General features: G+C 40.4%; 1 protein-coding gene across 1 annotated transcript; it reads left to right on the forward strand.

The window, feature by feature from the left end:
- Positions 1-2,626: 2,626 nt before the first annotated feature.
- Positions 2,627-16,430, forward strand: LOC131198014 (vomeronasal type-2 receptor 26-like). The gene is made up of 5 exons (XM_058182523.1): positions 2,627-2,845; positions 5,673-6,530; positions 11,002-11,229; positions 12,191-12,317; positions 15,529-16,430. The coding sequence occupies exons 1-5, from the start codon at positions 2,627-2,629 to the stop codon at positions 16,428-16,430; spliced, it is 2,334 nt and encodes a 777-aa protein (XP_058038506.1).
- The last annotated feature ends 5,432 nt before the right edge of the window (positions 16,431-21,862 follow it).

Consider the following 21,862-nt stretch of genomic DNA (forward strand, 5'->3'; position numbering starts at 1 on the left):
ATTCATTCATTTGTTTATAACATTTGTTGGCTACCCATCTTACCCTAAGGTAACTCTGGGTGGCTCACACACATTTTAATTTATTTTAATTTTATAATTTTATGAATGTAAGAATTGCCCATTTCACATTCCTGGCACAATGAAGGAAGACTGACGGTTGCTTATTTTCTCTTAGAAATACATCCTAGCTTTCAGTAGGCATTGTGAAATGAAAGATAAGTGAAAGCTGTCAAAAATGTAAGCCAGACAAGCAATCCCTAACAATATCAAGGTGGTATTTGAATATTGTGCATGGAATAAATTGAACTTGCAACTAAGTAGTATTCTGGGGTATTGGCTAAAAATACAGTAATGGGAAGCTCACCTGCCCATTACTGTCCAAAGCTAGGATGCTCAACTAATGTAAATCCTATCTCTATAGTATTAGTAGGCCATGCTACTAATGACTACCCTGTAGTTTTTGCTAAGATATAGAGTTGGTAGAACCCTCCATACATAGCCAAGGTCATGTCTCATTTCCTTTCAGAGATATTCCCTTACTAGAAATAGAATTCTTTATTGGCCAAGTACGATTGGACACACAAAGAATTTGTCCTTGGTGCATAAGTTCTCAGTGTATATCAGAGATATGAGTGATAAATCATGATCATAGTCATCATAAATACATCCATCATGAATCAGTGATAGCCACAGAATGCAGTGGGACTGGCATAATTATTGATGAATTTTAATTGGGTATTCTTAATATTTTTTAAATTTTAAATCTAAATTTTAATAATCAGCCTTTAAAATTTGCTCTTTTTAAATGTTGTTTTAAATTGTATATATTTTGTTTTTATTCTGGCTGTACACCGCCCTGAGTCCTTCGGGAGAAGGGCGGTATAAAAATCTAATAAATAAATAAAATAAATAAATAAATAAATAAATAAATAAGCAATCAACAAAAAGCATACTAGGAAAATAAGTAAAATAATATAAATCTTAAAGATACAAGCAACAAAGTTATAGTCATAAGTAGGAGGTAGGTAATAGGAAGGATGAGAAGAAGAATAGTAATACAGGCTTAGTAAATAGTTTGACAGTATTGTGAAAATTAGTTGTTTAACAGAATGATGGCATGCGGAGTAAAAACTGTCCTTGTGTCTAGTTGTTCCGGTGTGCAATGCTCTATAATGTTTTGAGGATAGAAATTGAAACAATTTATATCCAGGATGTGAGGGGCCTGTAGATATTTTCACAGTCCTCTTTTTGACTCATGCAGTATACAGATCCTCAATGGAAGGCGGGTTGGTAGCAATTGTTTTTTCTGCAGTTCTAATTATGCATTGAAATAAAAGTTAACACTGAGATGGATTTTTTTCCCCAGTAAGCATCCAGACATAGAAATCTAAGTGCACCTAATTGAAATATAAATATTTTTGTGCCGATATTTTTTAAGTGATTTTTTATATGAAGAACGGTTGCACGAACTCGGTATGCCTAGTTTAACGAAAAGAAGGACTAGGGGAGACATGATAGCAGTGTTCCAATATCTCAGGGGCTGCCGCAAAGAAGAGGGAGTCACACTATTCTCCAAAGCATCTGAGGGTAGAACAAGAAGCAATGGGTGGAAACTAATCAAGGAGAAAAGCAACTTAGAACTAAGGAGAAATTTCCTGACAGTTAGAACAATTAACCAGTGGAACAACTTGCCTGCAGAAGTTATGAATGCTTCAACACTGGAAATTTTTAAGAAAATGTTGGATAGCCATTTGTCTGAAATGGTGTAGGTTTTCCTGCCTGGGCAGGGGGTTGGACTAGAAGACCTCCAAGGTCCTTTCCAACTCTGTTGTTGTTGTTGTTGTTGTTGTTGTTGTTGTTGTTATAAGTACTATTTTCACTTGATGCTTTGGAAAATCTACAGGTGGTCTACCACAACAAAGCTTTGGTGGATTACATCTTTTCAAATGAAAATTGTGGAGAACCTGAGCCTGGGTTTCATCACTAAGTTGCCCAATATCTTATTACTTATTTTTTTTAATTTAATTTAATTTATTTCATTAAGCATGTATTTTATGACAGATACAAGTGTAAACCTAATTATAAATACATGTGAAGGATATGAATAAAAGAAAACATTAGGACAGGGATGGTAGGCACACTGATGCGCTTATGCACACTCCTTACAGACCTCTTAAAAATGGGGTGAGGTCTACAATAGACAGTCTAAGGTTAAAGTTTTGGGGATTTGGGAAAGAAACCACAGATTCAGGTAGTGCATTCCAGGCGTTGACAACTCTGTTACTGAAATCGTATTTTCTGCGATCTAGTTTGGATTGGTTTACCATGAGTTTGTATCTATTGTGTGCTCTTGTATTGTTTTTGGTTGAAGCTGAAGTATTCATTGGCTGGTAGGATATTGTAGCAGATGATTTTATGTACTATGCTTAGGTCTGCCTGAAGACCCAGCAACCTTACGAAATACAATGCCCAGTTATTTTAATTTAGGAATTTATCAAGCCTTAAACTTCTTAAATAGAGACAGTTCAATGGTGCAGGCAAATCTCATTACAGATTTTTGACTCAGACCTATCAGCATGTCCTGGCTTTTCTATTTGCTATAAAGGAGATCAATGAAGATACCCAAATGCTGCGCAACATCTCCTTGGGTTTCAGCATTTATAATGACTACTTCACTGGAAGCTTTACTTATCTTGCTTCTCTGGAGCTCCTCTCCACATGGGACAAGTTCATTCCAAACTATAAATGCGATGCTCAAAGTACTAATATGGCTGTGATTGGGGGACCAGACTCCCAGGCATGTCTTTCCATGGCAACCATTCTGACCATCTACAAAATGCCCCAGGTACGTGGACACTTGAAGAGTGAAATTGTAAAAAACCAGGTTGTGACGGAATAAAGTAGGCTGGATTTCCAGCAGAAGATGAGATCATTCTAGAGCAGTGTTGGCGAACCTTTTCAGCACTGAGTGCCAAAACAGGAGCATGCACATGGGGGGGGTGAACACTAGAAACCGAAAGAGTAGCTCCCAGTGCACATGCGTGGAAATGCCAGAAACTGGAACAGCATGCATGCAGGGAAGCCAACCTTTCAGTTTCTAGTGTGCATATGCGCACTGGTCACCTAGTCTTCCGGTTTTTGGCAAGCATGCATATGCAAAGACCAGATGGCCAGCGCGCATATGCACGCCAGAACCCAGAAGAGCAATGGGTGACGGCTGGTGTGCCCAGAGAGATGGCTCTGTGTGCCACTTCTGGCACACGTGCCATAGGTTCACCATCACGGTTCTAGAGCAGCGGTTCTCAACCTGTGGGTCGGGACCCCATTGGGGGTCAAATGATGATTTGCTAGGGGTCACCTAAGACCATCGGAAATATGGGAAGTATACTTGCGAGTCGAAGAATCGTGCTCCAATGGTTGACTCCACAAGCCAGCTGCAGGCTCTTCAAATTGCTAGCCGAATTCGGCTTCAGGCGTGATGAATTAAAAACGAGAGAAATCTTTGCTCTGATGTCTCCCTCTCAAGCAAGCTGCAATCACTCCCAATCGCTAGCCTAATCTGGCTTCAGGTGCAATAAACTTAATAGGGGAGGAGTCTCCGCTTTAATGCCTCCGTCCTCAAGGCAATCGCAAGCAGTTCAGATCGCTAGCCAATACGGCTTCAGGCGCGATAAATTCAAAACGAAAATAATTTTATGGTTGGGGTTGCCACATTGTGGGGAATTGTATTAAAGGGGTTGCAGCACTATAAAGGTTGAGAACCACTGTTCTAGAGGAACAAGAGGACGCTCAATCCAGATATTTTATGTGAGACAAAGTGAGTGAAGACAATTCTCCCCTAATAATTCTTAAAGTATAATAGTAGATGCAGATATCATAGTGCTTTGCTTTAGCAAAATTGTCCAAAAAAAATGTGCTGAGGAACTTCAAAGAACGCTGCTTGAAAGCATTGCATGCCTTTCTTGGTTTTTATGGGCCCGTCACACCTCTCTTATTTTGTTTAGTAAGTCATTTTATTGATAGGGACAGAGAAGGTGTCATCAACCTAGAGGTGATGTTTTTTCTGTTCCTTGTGTGTCAATCTTGACCCAGAAGGGAACATTTTTAAAAGTCATTTTTTTTTAAATCAGCCATTAACAGCATCCCTCTGGATTAAGAGGTATTGTAGGAATAGGCAGAGGTTCCAAGGTCTTCACTTGTCCACAAGAAGTGAAGGGTCAAGGAGTTTTTGTTTTTGTTTTTTTGGCTAGTAAGACATCTCAAAGTAGCAGCATTCACCAGAGGAGAGCCAAAATCTGGGAGATGGTGAGTAAAACCTTGCCATCAAAGATTTGTATGATTTGTGTATGTCTTTACAATATTCTGAATGACTTACAGTAATTCAATGTTCTAATTATTAGATTAGTTTTCTTTCCCTTTTTTTGTGAGTAAAACTAAAACTATCAATACTATCCCATCAAGTCATATTGCTAAAATAAATATAGGACCTTTAAATTTTTTACACACACACACAGAGAGAGAGAGAGAGACAGAGAGAGAGAGAGAGAGAGAGAGACAGAGAGAGAGAGAGAGTTATACAGTATTTTTATATATAAACTATCAGGTCTGATTTCACATCCATAGAGGAACATATTCCAATTCTTTCTTAAAGAATTCAAAACCATTTTATGGTTTCTGCCAACACTATTTTCCAAATTGTGTTATTGGTCTTGATTGATATAATATAGTGATGGCTAACCTTTTCCAGACCGCGTGTCCAAAGTATATGCATGTGTGAACACATGTGTGAGTGCCCGAACCCCCAAAATGCAATATACATGCGGCCCCCGCATGCCTCTGTGCCCCCATGCATGTGCAAGTGGCCCCCTGCATGCCCCCTGTCCCCAGTACATGCGTGTGTGAGGCCCCCACATGTGCCCCACCACCCACGCATGCACGGCAGAAACCCAATGACCAGCTGGCCAGTGGTAGGTGCACACGCATGCACAATGGAGCTGAACTTGGACTCGCATGTCTACAGAGAGGGCGCTGCGTGCCATTTGTGGCAGGTGTTCCATAGGTTTACCAGCAAGGATATATGTATTTACAAAATATTGGTTGAAATTGACCAAGATATCGACCTGTATGTTTGCCAATTCCTTGCACAGAATTTAATTAGGATTCAAAGGATTGCTGGCCATATTTGGTAAAATCTTCTTTTCCACTTCACTGGAAAATATTTTGGTGGAAATTTATCTTCATGGTAAAATACGAGTGGTTCTTGCAATACAGGGGTGGGTTCTACTTACCTTTACTACCGGTTCGCAACGGGAGCACACACGTTTCTGCACATGCACAGATTGTCTATGATGATGTCCAGGTCGGTGGGTGAAGCCTCCCGCTGGTTTTACTACTGGTTCACAAGAAACAGACCGAACCGGGTACAACCCACCACTGTTACAATAAGAAGTAGGAGATGAGATGAAATTACTTCCCAAACTTCCACTCTATGTTGGAAAATAGAGAACAGTCAAGAGGTGGTCATTTACGTAAGCTCCATTGTAATGGGACATTCTTATAACTTTTCATTTTCTTCCACCCAGTGTCAAAATATGGAATGAATCCCAATTCCTTCAAATAATAAAATTTTATCTGCACTCATCCTATCGACTCAGTCTTTCTTTTCTTCATAGCTTGGATACGGTTCTTCCCCTATGATTAATGATCAATCTGAACAATTCCACATCCAATGGATGTTCCCGAATATAAACCAGCAATATGTGGGGGTGCTGCAGTTGCTTATGCTTTTTTCATGGACCTGGATTGGAGTCATTTATATACAGGATGACAGTAGCCTCAGTTTTATGCAGCATGAACTTCCCAAGTTATCTGCAGGAGGTATCTGCTTTGACTTCATCAAACCATTCCCAAATGTGTATTTCAAAACTAGCATTCAGGAAATGATAGAGTCCTGGTTTAAACTGTACCTCTTGATAAGCGACAGCACAGCCAGTGTTGTGTTCTTACATGGAGAAATTCACACTACCATCTTCTTGAGAATGTTCCCCAGAATTTTGGAACTTGAAAATGTGCAAATGAAGAGAGCCAAAGTTTGGATTATGACCGCACAGATGGATTTCATGTCTCTTCCCTTTCAACAATCTTGGGATCTAGATATCCTTCATGGTTCTTTAGCCTTTGCAACTCAGTCAAAAGAACTGGTGGGTTTCCAACATTTTCTTCAGATGAGAAACCCTAATGTGGAAACCAGAGACGGTTTTATTAAGGACTTTTGGAAACAGGCATTTGATTGTTCCTTCCCAACTTCCTTGGAAGAGGACAATGTTTGGAATCGCTGCAGTGGGGAGGAAAAGCTAGAGGCTCTTCCTAAATCTGTTTTTGACATGAGAATCACTGCCCATAGCTATAGTGTCTACAATGCAGTTTATGCTGTAGCCCATGCATTGCAGTCCATGACTTCATTAAAGTCCAAACACAGAACTATGTTTGAAAAAGGACAAAATAAACTCCTGAATCAACAGCTGTGGCAGGTAATGTCCTGATTACATAAACAGAAGGAGACTGCCTACATATCTACTGAACCTGATGTTTTTTGTACATTTTAGAAGAGGCATGACCATTTTCTTCCATCATTTCACATCTTTTCTTGCTTACAAGTTACTTTTGGTGAATATAAGGTGTTTGATTTTCTTGGTTGGAAGTCAAAATCCACATCAGTAGTTCATTATCTGCTGTCCATAATGGGAGAGCTAGGGTCTAAAAGAGATTAAGAATATATTGGGACCCTTCTTGATTATTACTCAGCTTCCTTTTGTTTTAGGATTTTAATAATTTCAGATCTCCTTCTTTGCATTTCTGAGGGACACACTCTCAGCCGGTTTAGGCCAGACCTTGTAAGGGGACAAGAGTTGGGACAATCACGCATATGTGGCAAACTCTGCTTTAATTTTTTTTCTTTTTGTCACAACAGTATACACAAACAATTGTCATAGATAAAACAACATATCTTGAAGAAAATATTTATATATATATATATATATATATATATATATATATATATATATATATATATATATATATATATATATATATATATATATGTCTTTGTTGTTCGGTTTTCTCCTGTAAGATTGGATATATATATATATATATATATATATATATAAGATTGATATATATATATATATATATATATTTGTTTTCTGAGGTTTTCACGGTGTTTGTATATAGGTCTTTGGTTGTTCGGTTTTCTCCGTGTAAGATTGATATATATATATATATATATATATATATATAAGATTGATATATATATATATATATATATATATTTGTTTTCTGAGGTTTTCACGGTGTTTGTATATAGGTCTTTGGTTGTTCGGGTTTTCTCCGTGTAAAATTGGAAGTGTCTTGGCGACGTTTCGACGAAGTCTCATTCGTCATCTTCAGGCTTCAACCGTGCTTCTGGGAGCAATGTGTGATCGCAGCTGTTTCTTCCTTTTAACTGCTAGTGGGGTTTGAACTGATTGGGTGGGAGCTTGGCTGTGCTCTGATTGGATGGGGTTTTCTGTGCTCTGATTGGCTGGGGGTGTGTCCTGTGTTGGTGGGGGCTTGGTTGTGCTCAGTCTAGTCTGTGCTGCAGGGGGATTTGAGCTGGTGAGCTGCATAGCTGTTGTTTGGCTTTGTGGTCGTGCTACATCTTCATAGTGGGTCTGCTGCATGTATGGATTGGAGGGGTTTGAAATGGCTAATGTTGCAGCTGCGGTCTGGCTTCTGGTCCTTGGTCGTGCTTCATGATCAGTGTGGGTTTGGGTCTGCTTTCTGGGTGGATGTGGTGGTGACATCCTGTGTGGACCTTGTGAGTGTGGGTCTGGTGTCATTCCTCGTGTTAGGGACTCGTTTGTCAATAAGAGCGGGTTTCCAAATGGCTGGTAGGCGGGAGGTGTCATCTCGTTTGTTCATGCTGTGTGGGCGTGTTTCTATCTCAATGGCTTCTCTGATTATTCTGTTGTTAAAGTGTTCAGTTTTGGCGATAGTTCTGGTCTTTTTAAAGTCAATATCATGTCCTGTGACTTTAAAGTGTTGGACCAGGGAAGAAGTTGGTTCCTCTTTTTTGAATGAATTCTTGTGTTCTTCAATGCGTGCACTTATTCTTCTGTTGGTTTGTCCAATGTATGTGGTGGGGCAGGCGGTGCATGGGATTTCATATACTCCTTGATTTTCTAACTCAATTTTGTCTTTGGGGTTTCTTAGGATGGTGGATACTTTTCTGTTTGTGCAGAATGCTGTCTTGATGTTGTGTTTGTGGAGGATCTTGCTGATTCTGTCTGTGGTGCCTTTTATATATGGGAGGAGGGCTGTGCCGTTTTCTTGTTCTCTGTCTTGGATTTTAGTGGGGGGTTCTTTTTGGATTAGTTTGGTAATCTTATTTCTCTGGAATCCATTGGATGTTAGTACGTTAGTGAGAGTGTCTAGTTCGGGTTTTAGGTGTTGTTCATCAGCTAAGCATTTTGTTCTGGAGATGAGTGTCTTGGCTACGGAGTTGATCTGTGCTGGGTGGTGGTGTGAGAGTGCGTGCAGATAGCGGTTTGTGTGTGTTTTCTTCTGGTAGATGGTGTGTCCTAGGGAGCCATTGGGTTTTGAATGAGACTTTGTCGAAACGTCGCCAAGACACTTCCAATTTTACACGGGAGAAAACCCGAACAACCAAAGACCTATATATATATATATATATATATATATATATATATATATATATATATATATATATATATATATATATATATATATATATATATATATATATATATATATATGTAAAAAATATGCATCAATTATATTAATTTGATATAATGAAGGGAACAATAGGACAAGAATGGTAGGCACTTTTGTGCTCTTATGCACGCCCCTTATAGTCCTCTTAGGAATGATGCGCAGCTGGTGTGGAAGACTCCAGAAGTTGCTGTGTGCTCACCTGAGCGGCGCAGGTCTGAGGAATGTTTGGTGGATGACTCCTGGCCACTGCAGAGGCCACCAGAACCTGTCGAGTACTCAGCTGTGTGGCATGGCCCCACAAATTGGGATCGTCTGTGGGTGGCTTGTGGCCATTGCCAAAGACTGCTGGAATTGGCCAGCAGGCTGGCATTGGTCCAGTAAGTTGATGCTGTGGCCGGGCGGCACCATCGCAGGAGGGCCCACTGCTGCCTTGCTCATCTCCTTTCCCCCCTCCCAGGCATGGTGAGTCCTGGGACAAAGCCGGAACTCAACACACACATAGGCAGCACATGAGCTCAGCCTCTCCTCCTGGTACGATATGGGGGGTGAACCTTTCTTATCTCTTTCATGTATATTATTAAATGCATAGTAATCTTTCCTTGGGCCAAATTCCTTTTCCCAGGAATGTCTGCATGGACAACCAGAACTCTACATCCTTCAACATTTCTGTACTGACTAATAAAAAACTACATTAAAAATATTTCTGTAATGGTCAGGTAATAACATTATTTAAGGTAAAGGTTTTCCTCGCACATACATGCTAGTCGTTGCCGACTCTAGGGGGCGGTGCTCATCTCCGTTTCAAAGCCAAAGAGCCAGCGCTGTCCGAAGACGTCTCTGTGGTCATGTGGCCGGCATGACTCAATGCCAAAGGCGCATGGAATGCTGTTACCTTCCCACCAAGGTGGTCCCTATTTTTTCTACTTGCATTTTTTAGGTGCTTTCGAAACTGCTAGGTTGGCAGAAGCTGGGACAAGTAACGGGAGCTCACCCCATTACACGGCAGCACTAGGGATTCAAGCTGCTGAGCTGCCGACCTTTTGATTGACAAGCTCAACGTCCTAGCCTAAAACATTATTTAGCTAGGGCCAAAAGTATAGCATGCTCCCATGAAAACAAAATTTCAGGGAACACCCTGGGAGAGACCTCTTTTTCAATGGGAAGACTAACTCTATTAGTATTGTTGGTACCATCCAAATCAGAATTAGGAACAGCAAAGGATATTTCAATAATTCAAATCAGGATCTTGGTTTCTCTCTTCTCTCTCATTTTTCCATTCCAGATGATTACTGTGACAAATAAATATCCTAATGCTTGAATTTGCTTGTGTTCTTCATTCTTTCTGGTTTTTCTTTTTCTTTAAAGAGATAATCCATATCCCTGGAAACAATGATAAAGTGGTTTTTATTCTTTATATTTTGCTTACAATATTAGCCATATTACAGTAGTGGCCAAAATTGTGGAAACCTTTTGGAAAAAGTGTATTTTCGAGGTGTGATGGCTAATAACACCAGTTTGTTTGTTTGTTTGTTTGTTTGTTTGTTTTTGGCATTTCAGGATAATCCTGTTCCACTGCTGGAATGGTCTGGGAATAGCCCAGACCTTAACCCAATTGAAAAATTTATGGAGCCGACTAAGGAAACTTGTTAGTCAGAAGTGACCCAGCAATAAAACCCAGCTAATAGAAGCAGTCATTCAATCTTGGTTTCACATTATAACAGCTGCAGAACTAAAAGACTTGGTTCACTCCATAGGAAGACGTTGTAAGGCCATAATTCATGCTAAAGGTTACCCATTAACTGACATGGTGATAATTTTTGTATATCTCATTTTTTCTGTGGTGATATTTTTTGTATATTTCATTTTTCCTAAGTGTTTCACTTTTCTTCTTTATATTGTAACTGCTATACTAATAGCAAATCCTTCATAAAAATTATTGTATTACATTCTTTGTTAAATTATCTTTCCATTGATATATGGTACTACTCAAAAAAAAAATAGTGGTATTAGCTAGTTTTAGAAAATACACTTTTCCCAAAAGGTTTCCACAATTTTAGCCACTACTTTACAAGTAAACAAATATTGGGCGACAGATTAACTACATTTAATCATGATTATTGATAGTTTGAGTAGACATCGGTGTTTCTATCTTGTAAAATATTTTCACCTTTTAATTGGTATTATTTTTGTCTTCATGTTTTGCTTGCCTTTCTTTCCACTTTCAATTAGTTCCACCGCTTTCTAAGAAAAGTCTCATTTAACAACAGTGTTGGGGAAATGATTTCCTTTGATCAAAATGGAAACCTGGAAGCAGGATTTGATATTGTCAACTGGGTCACATTCCCAAATCTAAGTCTACATCGAGTCAAAGTGGGAAAATTTAACCCCAGAGCGATCAAAGGCAAAGTTTCCAGTGTTAATGTCAAAGCCATTAGGTGGCCAAGAAGGTTTAACCAGGTATTTTCCATATACATTTGGGGTGCAGCTTATTGGTTCAGGCTACAGTTAATGAAAATAGCTGTATGGTCATATACAACTGTATGGAAGTTAGTTGAACTTATTTCCATATTTTTTTTCTTTTAGTAACCTAGACCTTTTCTGGCCACAGAAAGGTGAGTTGTAATTTTTGTACAATTGTGTAGAGAATAACTTTGCATAATTGTTTTGTTTTTAAAAAGGTAACTACAGCATGATTTTGAGGGGAAAATACCTTATTTAACACTGCAAATGGTAGAAATTGGTGGCATATAGTAAACGTAAAGGTTCCCCTCGCACATAGGTGCTAGTCTTTCCTGACTCTAGGGGGCAGTGCTCATCTCCGTTTCAAAGCCGAAGAGACAGCGCTGTCTGAAGAGGCAGCACTGTCTGTGGTCATGTGGCCAGCATGACTAAATGCCAAAGATACATGGAACGCTGTTACCTTCCCACAAAAGGTGGTCCCTATTTTTCTACTTTTATTTTTTACCTGCTTTCAAACTGCTAGGTTGACAGAAGCTGGGACAAGTAATGGGAGCTCACTCAATTACACGGCACTAGGGATTTGAACTGCTGAACTGCCGACCTTTCGATCAACAAGCTCAGCGTCTTAAACACTGAGCCACTTTTATATGTGATATGGTTTTATATATGTTATATGGTGGCATATAACACCACACAATTCCACTGAAAGATTACTGCCTCAAATCTGGCACAGGTAGAAATAATTGAATTTTTTTAAAAAAAAACTTAGTTTCTTGTAAGATTGTAACAATGCTTTTCAGTTGGGATCAGAAACATAAATAAATGCATGTATTTAGAGGCACTTGCTCTGTGCACATTGCTTTCTCAAACTTCTTCATGGTTTGGTTATCTAATTAGAATCAATGCACTTTGCCTATCACTTAAAGATTCTGCCTTGTTGTCTTCTCTTTGTGCCTAGGCTCAACCTCTGTCTTTGTGCAATGAACCCTGCCATAAAGGCCACAGCAAGACCAAGAAGGAAGGGAAGCCATTTTGTTGTTATGATTGCCTTCCATGCCCAAGAGGAAAAGTTTCAGATCAGATGGGTAAATATATCATAAGTTGGAAACAGATGGTCGTATTCATAAATGATCATATAGAGATCAGGTTGAGTAGAAAGAGTTGTTTCCTTCTGTGTAGATCCCAGTGGGTTTTAAGGCGTTTAGGTGCCCACCATTGGCTGTGCCCCCTTTGCTCCCAGCCAACCACCTCAGCTGATTCACAGCCAGCTTTTCTCCTCTGCTGGCCCTTCCCCAGCCATTCGCAATAGCAAAAGCAAGAGCACTTAGACTTATATACCGCTTCACAGTGCTTTACAGCCCTCTCTAAGCACTTTACAGAGTCAGCACATTGCCCCCAACAATCTGGTTCCTCATTTTACCCACCTCAGAAGGATGGAAGGCTGAGTCAACCTTGAGCCTGGCGAGATTCGATCTGCCAAACTGCTGGCAGCTGGTGATCAGCAGAAGTAGCCTTCAATATTGCACTCTAACCACTGCATCATCGGGTTCAATGACCAATGCCCCCAACTCTCTACCCCTTGCCCTTCATCCCTGCCCATTCACCAAGACACTGTTTGACCCAGCGTTTGGCTGCTCAGGACAAATAGTCCCCAGCCAATTGGGTGGCAGAGAGAAACAATGGTGCTGCTCTTTAAAGGGGCTGCACTTTTCAACAAATTTGGTGGCTCCAGAGCCATGTTTCTGACTGGTTGTGCAGAGGGGGGGGGCATGGTGGAGATAAAGAGGTGTCAGAGGGGGACAGACAGGTGAGTGTGTGTTGAGGGTCGACCAGGAAAGAAGAGAGGGGAACCTCTAGGGGTCTTTGCAGAGACAGCTTGGCTCGCAACTCATCCAGTTCCAACCAAATAAAAGGGGGGGAGGAGCAAGCCCGTTGTGATTTCTGGCATTGCAGGGCAGGGTGCAGCAGGTGAACAGTGGGGATGTGTGGGGATGTGGCAGGAGCATCATGGAGTAGCCTCATGACACCTCCCTTCCCCCTGCAACACCAGCAGCCTTGCACTGTGTCCCTTCCCCCCTTGCAGTGCCACTAGCCTCGCACCATCACTGTTTGTCCCCCACAATGCCAGCAGCCATCACACCTCTTGCTCTCTCCCCAAGCCTGCCACCAACTGTACTGCACATTGACCTCCTACAGCCCTCTCAGTCAACCCCATCCAGTGGTTTAATTCTATGAGTTCATACAGTGCAAATCAGTAGCTCCAACGATCAGCTGGGAGCAAACCGGTTTTCCCTGACAATCAGATGGGCTCCCCGCCCGCCCGCCCACCCGCGCTATTTCCCTACCTTTATCTCCTCAGCTGATTCAGCTGAATCAGCAGAGCTGATTGCCACAAGAATCAGCAGTGTTACCTCTCCAGAGAAACCTGGAAGTGAAGATTTCTTCAAACCGCACGTCCGCACGATCACCAAACTGGTTGTTTAACCGGGAGGATCTTGTCATTCCCCCCACCCCAGTGCCATTGCTGCTACTCACCACCCAATTGTCTGGGGGCTGTTTGTCCCATGCAGACAAAGACCTGGGTCAAACGGTGTCTGGCCAAATGGGCAGGGATGAAGGGTGAGGGGCAAAGGCCAGAGGCCCATTGGTCATGGAGAGTGGCTGAGGGAGGGCCAGTGGAGGAGAAAATCTGGCTGTAAATTGGCTGAGATGGGTGGCTGGAGCAAAGAGGATATGGCCAAGGGTCGATGTCTAAATGCCCCATTCCAGATTCCAGAGGTATCCTCAGAATCCGGTGCATTGGTCATCTGGATAGTTAAAGTTTCTATTGCAAGATAACATGATGGCTTTCAAAATTATCTCTTCCCTGTTCTTTTCTCCAAGTCAATAAATAAAAAGGAAGGAGATTATTTGAAACAAAATATATATCAAACCTTCTTATTTTGAAGAAAGAAAAAATGGAATTGTGTTCTTCCCTCCCTCCTTCCTTCCTTCCTTCCTTCCTTCCTTCCTTCCTTCCTTCCTTCCTTCCTTCCTTTTTCTTTATTGGCCAAGTGTGATTGGACACACAAGGAATTTGAGGGTAGGAGTTGAAACAGTTTCTGTCCAGGATGTGAGGGGTCTGTAAATATTTTCACAGCCGTCTTTTTGATTCGTGCAGTATACAGGTCCTCAATGGAAGGCAGGTTGGTAGCAATTGTTTTTCTGCAGTTCTAATTATCCTCTGAAGTCTGTGTCTGTCTTGCTGGGTCACAGAACCAATCTGAATCCTATGCTTCTACCTTAAATCAATATATTTACTGAAACAGATTCACAAATCTGCTGATTATCTCCCCCCCCCAGTTATTTCAAAATACCTCAGCAATAACAGCTGAAAAAAATGAAACCCATTCAGCTTCTGCTGTGATGGACTAAGAGTGTAACTCACATTCCAGTCCCCTTCATCCATAGAACGTCATGACCTTCTAACACTCTCTCCACAAAATACTGTGTTTTTGATGTAGTAAAATCTGGACAAAGGGGGTGTTGCCTAAACCTTCTGCAGGAAAGTGTTGTGACCCAGTCCCAAGTAGGTAGTAATAAACTTAGTCCGTGGAAAAACAAACTTTATTCAAACAACTGGGAATTATTTCATTCCCAGCATCGTTCAACTCAAAGTAAAAAAAATGCCTCCCAATACAAATTCCTCAGTTATCTCACAAATCTTAGTCCAATTAGGCAAACTGCCAAAGGCCCTTCCTGGCAAATGTCCAGAAGCCACAAACAGAAAGACGTACACAAAGCAGAAGATGAAGCTACAACATTGTTTTCTGACAAAGCTGAAATACCGGTGCTGGTCTGTTTTAAGCATTATGGGAGGGGCCAATCATCTCTTGGCCCTACTCCTGAGTTGTCCTTTCTGCTTGAGCTGCTCTTGCCTTCTAGCAGCTCTTCTCATGCATGCATTAGACAGGCTCCTCCTGTTCCTCTGCCTCACTACTATCAGTCTCTGGAAGCTCTGGAGTCCGCACTTCACTTCCCGATGGCCCTGGCCTCACCTCAGTCTCATTGCTGTCCGACTCCGTTGCCACCTCCGTAGGCTACTGACAGACCACAACAGAAAGGTGGATATAAACTGAATGAATAAATAATAAAAATAATGGAGGTTAGACTCTACATAATACTTCATGAAAACAAACATATGTGAACCATGCACATGACTTTGGAACTCACTTTGTTTATTGAGCTCTTATTTTCATTTTAATTCTATACACCAACTTCTAAATAAAGATTTGTGGCTTTTTTTTTCTTTTTCAGACATGGATTCTTGTTACCAGTGTCCAGAGAATCACTATCCCAGCAAAGCCCAGGATCAATGCATTCCAAAAGAGATCATCTTTCTATCTTTCCAAGAGCCTTTGGGGTTCATTTTGGCCATTTTTGCTGTTTTATTTTCCACCATCACAGCTCTGGTCCTCACGGTCTTCGTTCAGCATAAGGACACTCCCATCGTCAAGGCCAACAACCGAGGCCTCAGCTACACCCTCCTGGCCTCCCTTTTGCTTTCCTTTCTCTGCCCTTTGCTTTTCATTGGTCCGCCTCAGAGGGCAACCTGTCTCCTTCGCCAAACTGCTTTTGGCATCATCTTCTCTCTGGCGGTTTCTTGCGTGGTGGCCAAAACCCTCACTGTGGTCCTAGCTTTCATGGCCACCAGGCCAGGCTCTCAGATGAGGTCATGGGTGGGAAAAAGGCTGGCACTTTTTATAGTGCTTTCCTCCTCTTTCATTCAAACCACTCTCTGTACTGTGTGGCTTGTGAGCTCTGCTCCTTTCCCAGACTTTGACATGAATTCTCTGCCTACAGAAACGGTCCTAGAATGCAATGAAGGCTCCACTGTCATGTTTTATTGTGTTCTGAGTTTTATTGGCCTCTTGGCCATGATCAGCTTTACAGTGGCTTTTCTTGGAAGGAACCTCCCAGACAGTTTCAATGAAACCAAATTTATCACCCTCAGCATGCTTCTCTTTTGCAGTGTCTGGATCTCTTTTGTCCCAGCCTACCAGAGCACCAAAGGGAAATCTATGGTGGCTGTGGAGATCTTCTCCATTTTAGCCTCAAGTGCTGGATTATTGGTCCTCATTTTCTCTCCCAAAGTTTATATCATCTTGATAAGACCTGAGCTGAATAACAGGCAACAGCTCATGAAACAACCCCCATGAAGTGGGTTATAGGAATCAGTCACATTACAGCATACACACCAGAATTTAGATTAGTGAAAAGGCCAGGGTGTGGTTTCAAGGAATAACAACTGCCTTGAGCTTTTAGTAAAATGGAACGATTGGGTATAAATGTAACAATAAAATAGAAATAAAATGGGTGTTCCTCCGTGTTCAATATGTCCTTAAACAATATTAATTCTATGGATGCCCAGGTAGCCCTTAATGGCGATGTTTGATTTAACTTTTTTAAATTATTATATTGAAGTTTGATCAACTAAGGGAAAAAGTAGAATGAAAAAAAATTAAACCAAAGAAAGAGGGGACAGGGTATATGATGTAAAAGAAAGAAAAAGAGAGAAAAGTGTTGTTTGATTTCCAACTCTTCTCAACACAATAAAATATCAATGCAATTATGACCTCATGTTTTTACACTACCTATAATTATTACAAATGAATTCTATAACTACACAATTATTAAATCTTCAAACTAAATTCCAAACTTCTTTTTTTTCCTATTTCAAGCCTAAAAACCAGAAGCAATATCCCAAACAAAACAAGACCACATAAAATCTTTGTTTAGAACAGTTTACCTTGCCATCTTAAAAAAAATGTCCTATTTCTCTCCACTGCCCCATTGCAGGAAGTGAGATATATTTTTATTTACACTAAACAATCTTTTAAAGTATCGTGATTCATGTTAATTAAAAACCACTGCATTGTTTCAAATTCCTTAACTCTAAAGGGAAAATCCTCTTGTATTGCTTTTTAAGTCTGTGTAAACACTTCATTAAAACTTTATAACTAACTTTATAACTAAAATCAATTAATTCTAATGCATCTTTTTAATTTTAATTAAATATTTAATTTTTTTTTAGATTTAATTAAATTATCCTTTTAATAGACATACATTCAAATTTGCTTCCAATTATATTTTGCAAACTTGAGTAATAAAAAGAGAGAGAGAGAGAGAGAAAGAAAGAAAGAAAGAAAGAAAAAAAGAAAGAAAGAGAAAGAAAGAACCCAACTCATTTTCATACCCACTTTATACATACACACAAAATGCATTAGCACTTTCTTTTAATTACATATGTCTCTTTTAAGATCACTGCTCTATAAAGGATGTCGCAGGGTGATTCTGGGACCCTCCGTAACCCAGGAGAGTTACAGCGAACATAATGAACTCAGTTCTCTTGTTTGTTTGCTAATACACTTTCAGAGAGCCCCTTTCTTCTTTATGAGTTACTCTTTTACACAGGGGTGGCCTTCAGATCCCTTAGCAATGGGTTTGCTGCCCCGTTGTTGGGTGGACATTGCAATGGTGGATGTAGCCAAGTCGGCCTCCTTCACCATGGCGGGGGGTGGTGTTTTCCACCTTCCCCAGGTTCTGGAGGCTTTCCTCGAGCCTCCGGGAGGGCGAAAACTGTTTCTCCTGGGCTCTGGAGGTCCTCTGTAGGCCAGAAACATGCCCATTTCCAACCTCTGGTAGGCCCATTTTTTGCCCTTCCAGAACCTCCACGTGGCCCCCGCACTTACCTGGAATGATGAATGGACTGCGTGGAGACTCCTGGGAAGGATGGGGTGGGGTGGGATGAGCGGTGTGTGCATGGCCAGCCAGGAATGGCATTTGAGGGTTTGCCAATCCTTGGCTAGAGGGTCACCTGAACCCTGCCGAACCCCCAGGACCCTACCCCTGCTTTTACATCATTGAAGCAGTAGACATCAAGAGCATGGTATGGCAACTTTCTTAAATAACTTCAATCACCCAAACTGAGGCCTAACCCTGCTTAATTTTTGAGATAACCAAGGTCAGTAAAGGTCAACAGCTGAGACATTCTGACCAAATGACATGTTCACACTTTCTAGCTAGGTGATAGAGACCTCACATTTTTTTTACTTGTCTTTGTCCTGCAACCAGGGGATTTTTTTCATTAAATAATTTAAATATCCTTACCTCTGTCTGGACTTCTGAACCTGCTACTTCTAAATCTTTTTAAAAAAAATTAAATTAGCATTTGAGGAAGAGGAGAAACTTGTAAGGAAGACTGATCTGTGATCTTTCAAAGGGAGTGGGAAATCACCCAAAAGAAGGAACAAATTTAAGACATTCTTCTACAATATAAAGAAGTTTGGAGTTATAAATTATAGGGAACAAATATAGAGGTTCTAAGTTAATCTAGATGGGCACATTGAAAAGACAACAGACTAAACTTTTCTGGACATCTTTTCTAAGTGACAAAATGTGATTGATTTTGCTCTGGTTAGTAGTGTACTGTTTTTGGAAAAGAAGCTACGCAAGATTAGATTTACAACTCTTAGAGCCTTTTTTGCTATGTATTTGCAGTGGGCTTTGGCACTTAGATAATTTGACATGAAAACTCCAAGGTCTTTAATGGGATGGGGGTCATCTGTAAGGTAATGTCCATCAAGCGAGTACTTAGTGTTTGGGTTCTTTTTTCCTATATGTAAGACTGAGCATTTGCTGGTTGAGATTTGGAGTTGCCAAGTTTTAGACCAAGCGGTTAGATGATCAAGGTCTTTTTGAATGATAGATGTATTATCAGTGGTGTTAAATAGTTTGACATCGTCAGCAAAGAGAACACAATTACTTGAGATATGGTCACAAAGATCATTAATGTATAGTATGAAGAGTGTTGGTCCAAGGACGCTGCCTTGAGGAACGCCACTCTTGACAGGAACAGGATTTGATAGAGCATTGCCAATTTTGACCACTTGTTGTCTGTTAGACAGAAAAGCAGATATCCATTTGTGAAGGGGTCCTGAAATGCCATAGGATTTTAGTTTTAGGAGAAGTTTATCATGTACTACTGAGTCAAAAGCTTTGCAGAAGTCTATGTAGATTGCATCTATTGTTTTGCCTTGATCAAGATTTGTAGTCCATAAGTTTTTACAGTGGAGAAGTTGTAAGTTGCATGATAATTTTTTCCTGAAACCAAATTGTTTATTGGAGAGTAGGTTGTTTGCTTCTAAGTGTGAGGTAATGGATTGGTTGATGATTGATTCCATGACTTTGCAGGTGACGCAGCATAGAGAGATTGGTCTGTAATTTTCGACTAAGCTGGGGTCTCCTTTTTTGAAGATAGGGATGACTGTGGCAAGTGACCAAAGTTTGGGAAGGGAACTGGTAGTGAAAGCTTTATCAAAGATAATACTTAGGGGTTCTGCTATATTAATGGAAAGTTTTTTTTAAGAAGTATGCACATAGTCCATCGGGTCCAATAGATAGCAATGGTTTTAAGTTATGAAGAGCTTTTCCAATGTTATCTTCTGTGAAATCTATATGAGTTAAGTCATCATAATCATTGCTGGCACGTTTGTGGAATGTTGGGTATGTGTTATCGGAGTTAACAAAAATTGAGCCAAAGAAAATGTTGAAGAGGTTGGCTTTAACTGTTTCGTCATTGCATTCTTTGTTGTTAGAATCTTTTAGTGGTGGGATGGATCTTGAGTCTTTAAGTTTATTGTTAACAAAATTATAAAAGGCACGATTGGAATTTGTGCGCAGAAGGTCCTCTTCTAACAAACAGGAAGCAGCAGGTGAAGCTAAGCAAGATCACATCAAATACCTGTACAATTAGCACAGGGGCCCCCCAAGGCTGTGTGCTCTCCCCACTTCTCTTTTCTCTGTATACCAATGACTGCATCTCCAATGATCCATCAGTTAAACTACTGAAGTTCGCAGATGACACAACAGTGATTGGTCTCATTCGAGACAATGACGAATCCGCATATAGACGAGAGGTTGAACGACTAGCCTTGTGGTGCAACCAAAACAATCTGGAACTGAACACACTCAAAACCATAGAAATGGTGGTAGACTTTAGGAAAAACCCTTCCATACTTCCACCTCTCACAATACTTGACAACACAGTATCAACAGTAGAAACCTTCAAATTTCTGGGTTCTATCATATCGCAAGATCTCAAATGGACAGCTAACATCAAAAACATCATTAAAAAAGGACAACAAAGAATGTTCTTTCTGCGCCAACTCAGTAAGCTCAAACTGCCCAAGGAGCTGCTGATCCAATTCTACAGAGGAATTATTGAGTCTGTCATTTGCACCTCTATAACTGTCTGGTTCGGTTCTGCAACCCAACAAGAAAAACACAGACTTCAGAGGATAATTAGAACTGCAGAAAAAATAATTGCTACCAACCTGCCTTCCATTGAGGACCTGTATACTGTACGAATCAAGAAGAGGGCCGTGAAAATATTTGCAGATCCCTCGCATCCTGGACATAAACTGTTTCAACTCCTACCCTCAAAACGATGCTATAGAGCACTGCACACCAGAACAACTAGACACAAGAACAGTTTTTTCCCGAAGGCCATCACTCTGCTAAACAAATAATTCCCTCAACACTGTCAAACTATTTACTGAATCTGCACTACTATTAATCGTTTCATAGTTCCCATCGCCAATCTCTTTCCACTTATGACTGTATGACTATAACTTGTTGCTGGCAATCCTTATGATTTATATTGATATATTGATCATCAATTGTGTTGTAAATGTTGTACCTTGATGAACGTATCTTTTCTTTTATGTACACTGAGAGCATATGCACCAAGACAAATTCCTTGTGTGTCCAATCACACTTGGCCAATAAAAATTCTATTCTATTCTATTCTATTCTTCTTGTCTGGTGTGGTAATTTGTGCATTCAGTTTTTATTTGGTTGCATATATTTCTGTAGCAGTTTTTGAAATTTGCTACAAAGCCTTTTTTGTTTCTTTTCCAGAGGGATTTTTTTTTTGATTGAAGCTTTTTTATTGATATGGGTAGTTTGCTTTTCCTGATCATGGTTGTCATTTGTGGTACATATAGTTTAATGACTCTATTGATTTCAAGTAGGAAAACTCTATAGTGGTCTTCAGCAGTTATGCAGTTTGCAAACAGATTTTGCCAGTCCAGAAATGAAAGATCGTTGTTTATGAGATCGTAGTTGGCTTTTTTGAAGTTGTAGATGGGGATACTATTGTTATGACGATTTGAGTATGGACGTATATTGAGACAAAAATCAATCATGCAGTGGTCACTGTTGGAAAAAGGTTCTTTAATTTGTAGTCCATAAATTGAGTTTGGGTTGTTGCAGAAGATGAGATCAAGGCAGTTGTTGAGTCTTGTATTGTTAGTTACAAGTTGTTCAAGACCTAGGTTTGTAACAACGTTGTATAGTGTAGTATGGATTCTTGGCAAATATTCAGAAGACACCGATACAAAAATAAATGCAAGAAGATGAAGCTATCAACGTTGTTTTCCAGCAAAGCCCAAACACCATTGCTGGTCTGTTTTAAGCCTTATGGGAGGGGCCAATCATCTCCTGAGTCGTCCTCTTTGCTTGAGCTGCTCTTGCCTTCTGGCAGCTCTTCTCATGTATGCATTAAGAACAGGTTCCTCTTGTTCCTCTG

This window comes from Ahaetulla prasina, chromosome 4 (genome assembly GCF_028640845.1).
Source record: "Ahaetulla prasina isolate Xishuangbanna chromosome 4, ASM2864084v1, whole genome shotgun sequence".
Lineage (NCBI taxonomy): Eukaryota > Metazoa > Chordata > Lepidosauria > Squamata > Colubridae > Ahaetulla > Ahaetulla prasina.

Coding starts and splice junctions, on each gene's coding strand:
- LOC131198014 (XM_058182523.1), top strand. CDS start 2,627: ATGCTGCGCAACATCTCCTTGGGTTTCAGCATTTATAATGACTACTTC. Junction 2,846..5,672: donor CCATCTACAAAATGCCCCAG/GTACGTGGACAC, acceptor TTTTCTTCATAG/CTTGGATACGGTTCTTCCCC. Junction 11,230..12,190: donor GGCCAAGAAGGTTTAACCAG/GTATTTTCCATA, acceptor CTTTGTGCCTAG/GCTCAACCTCTGTCTTTGTG.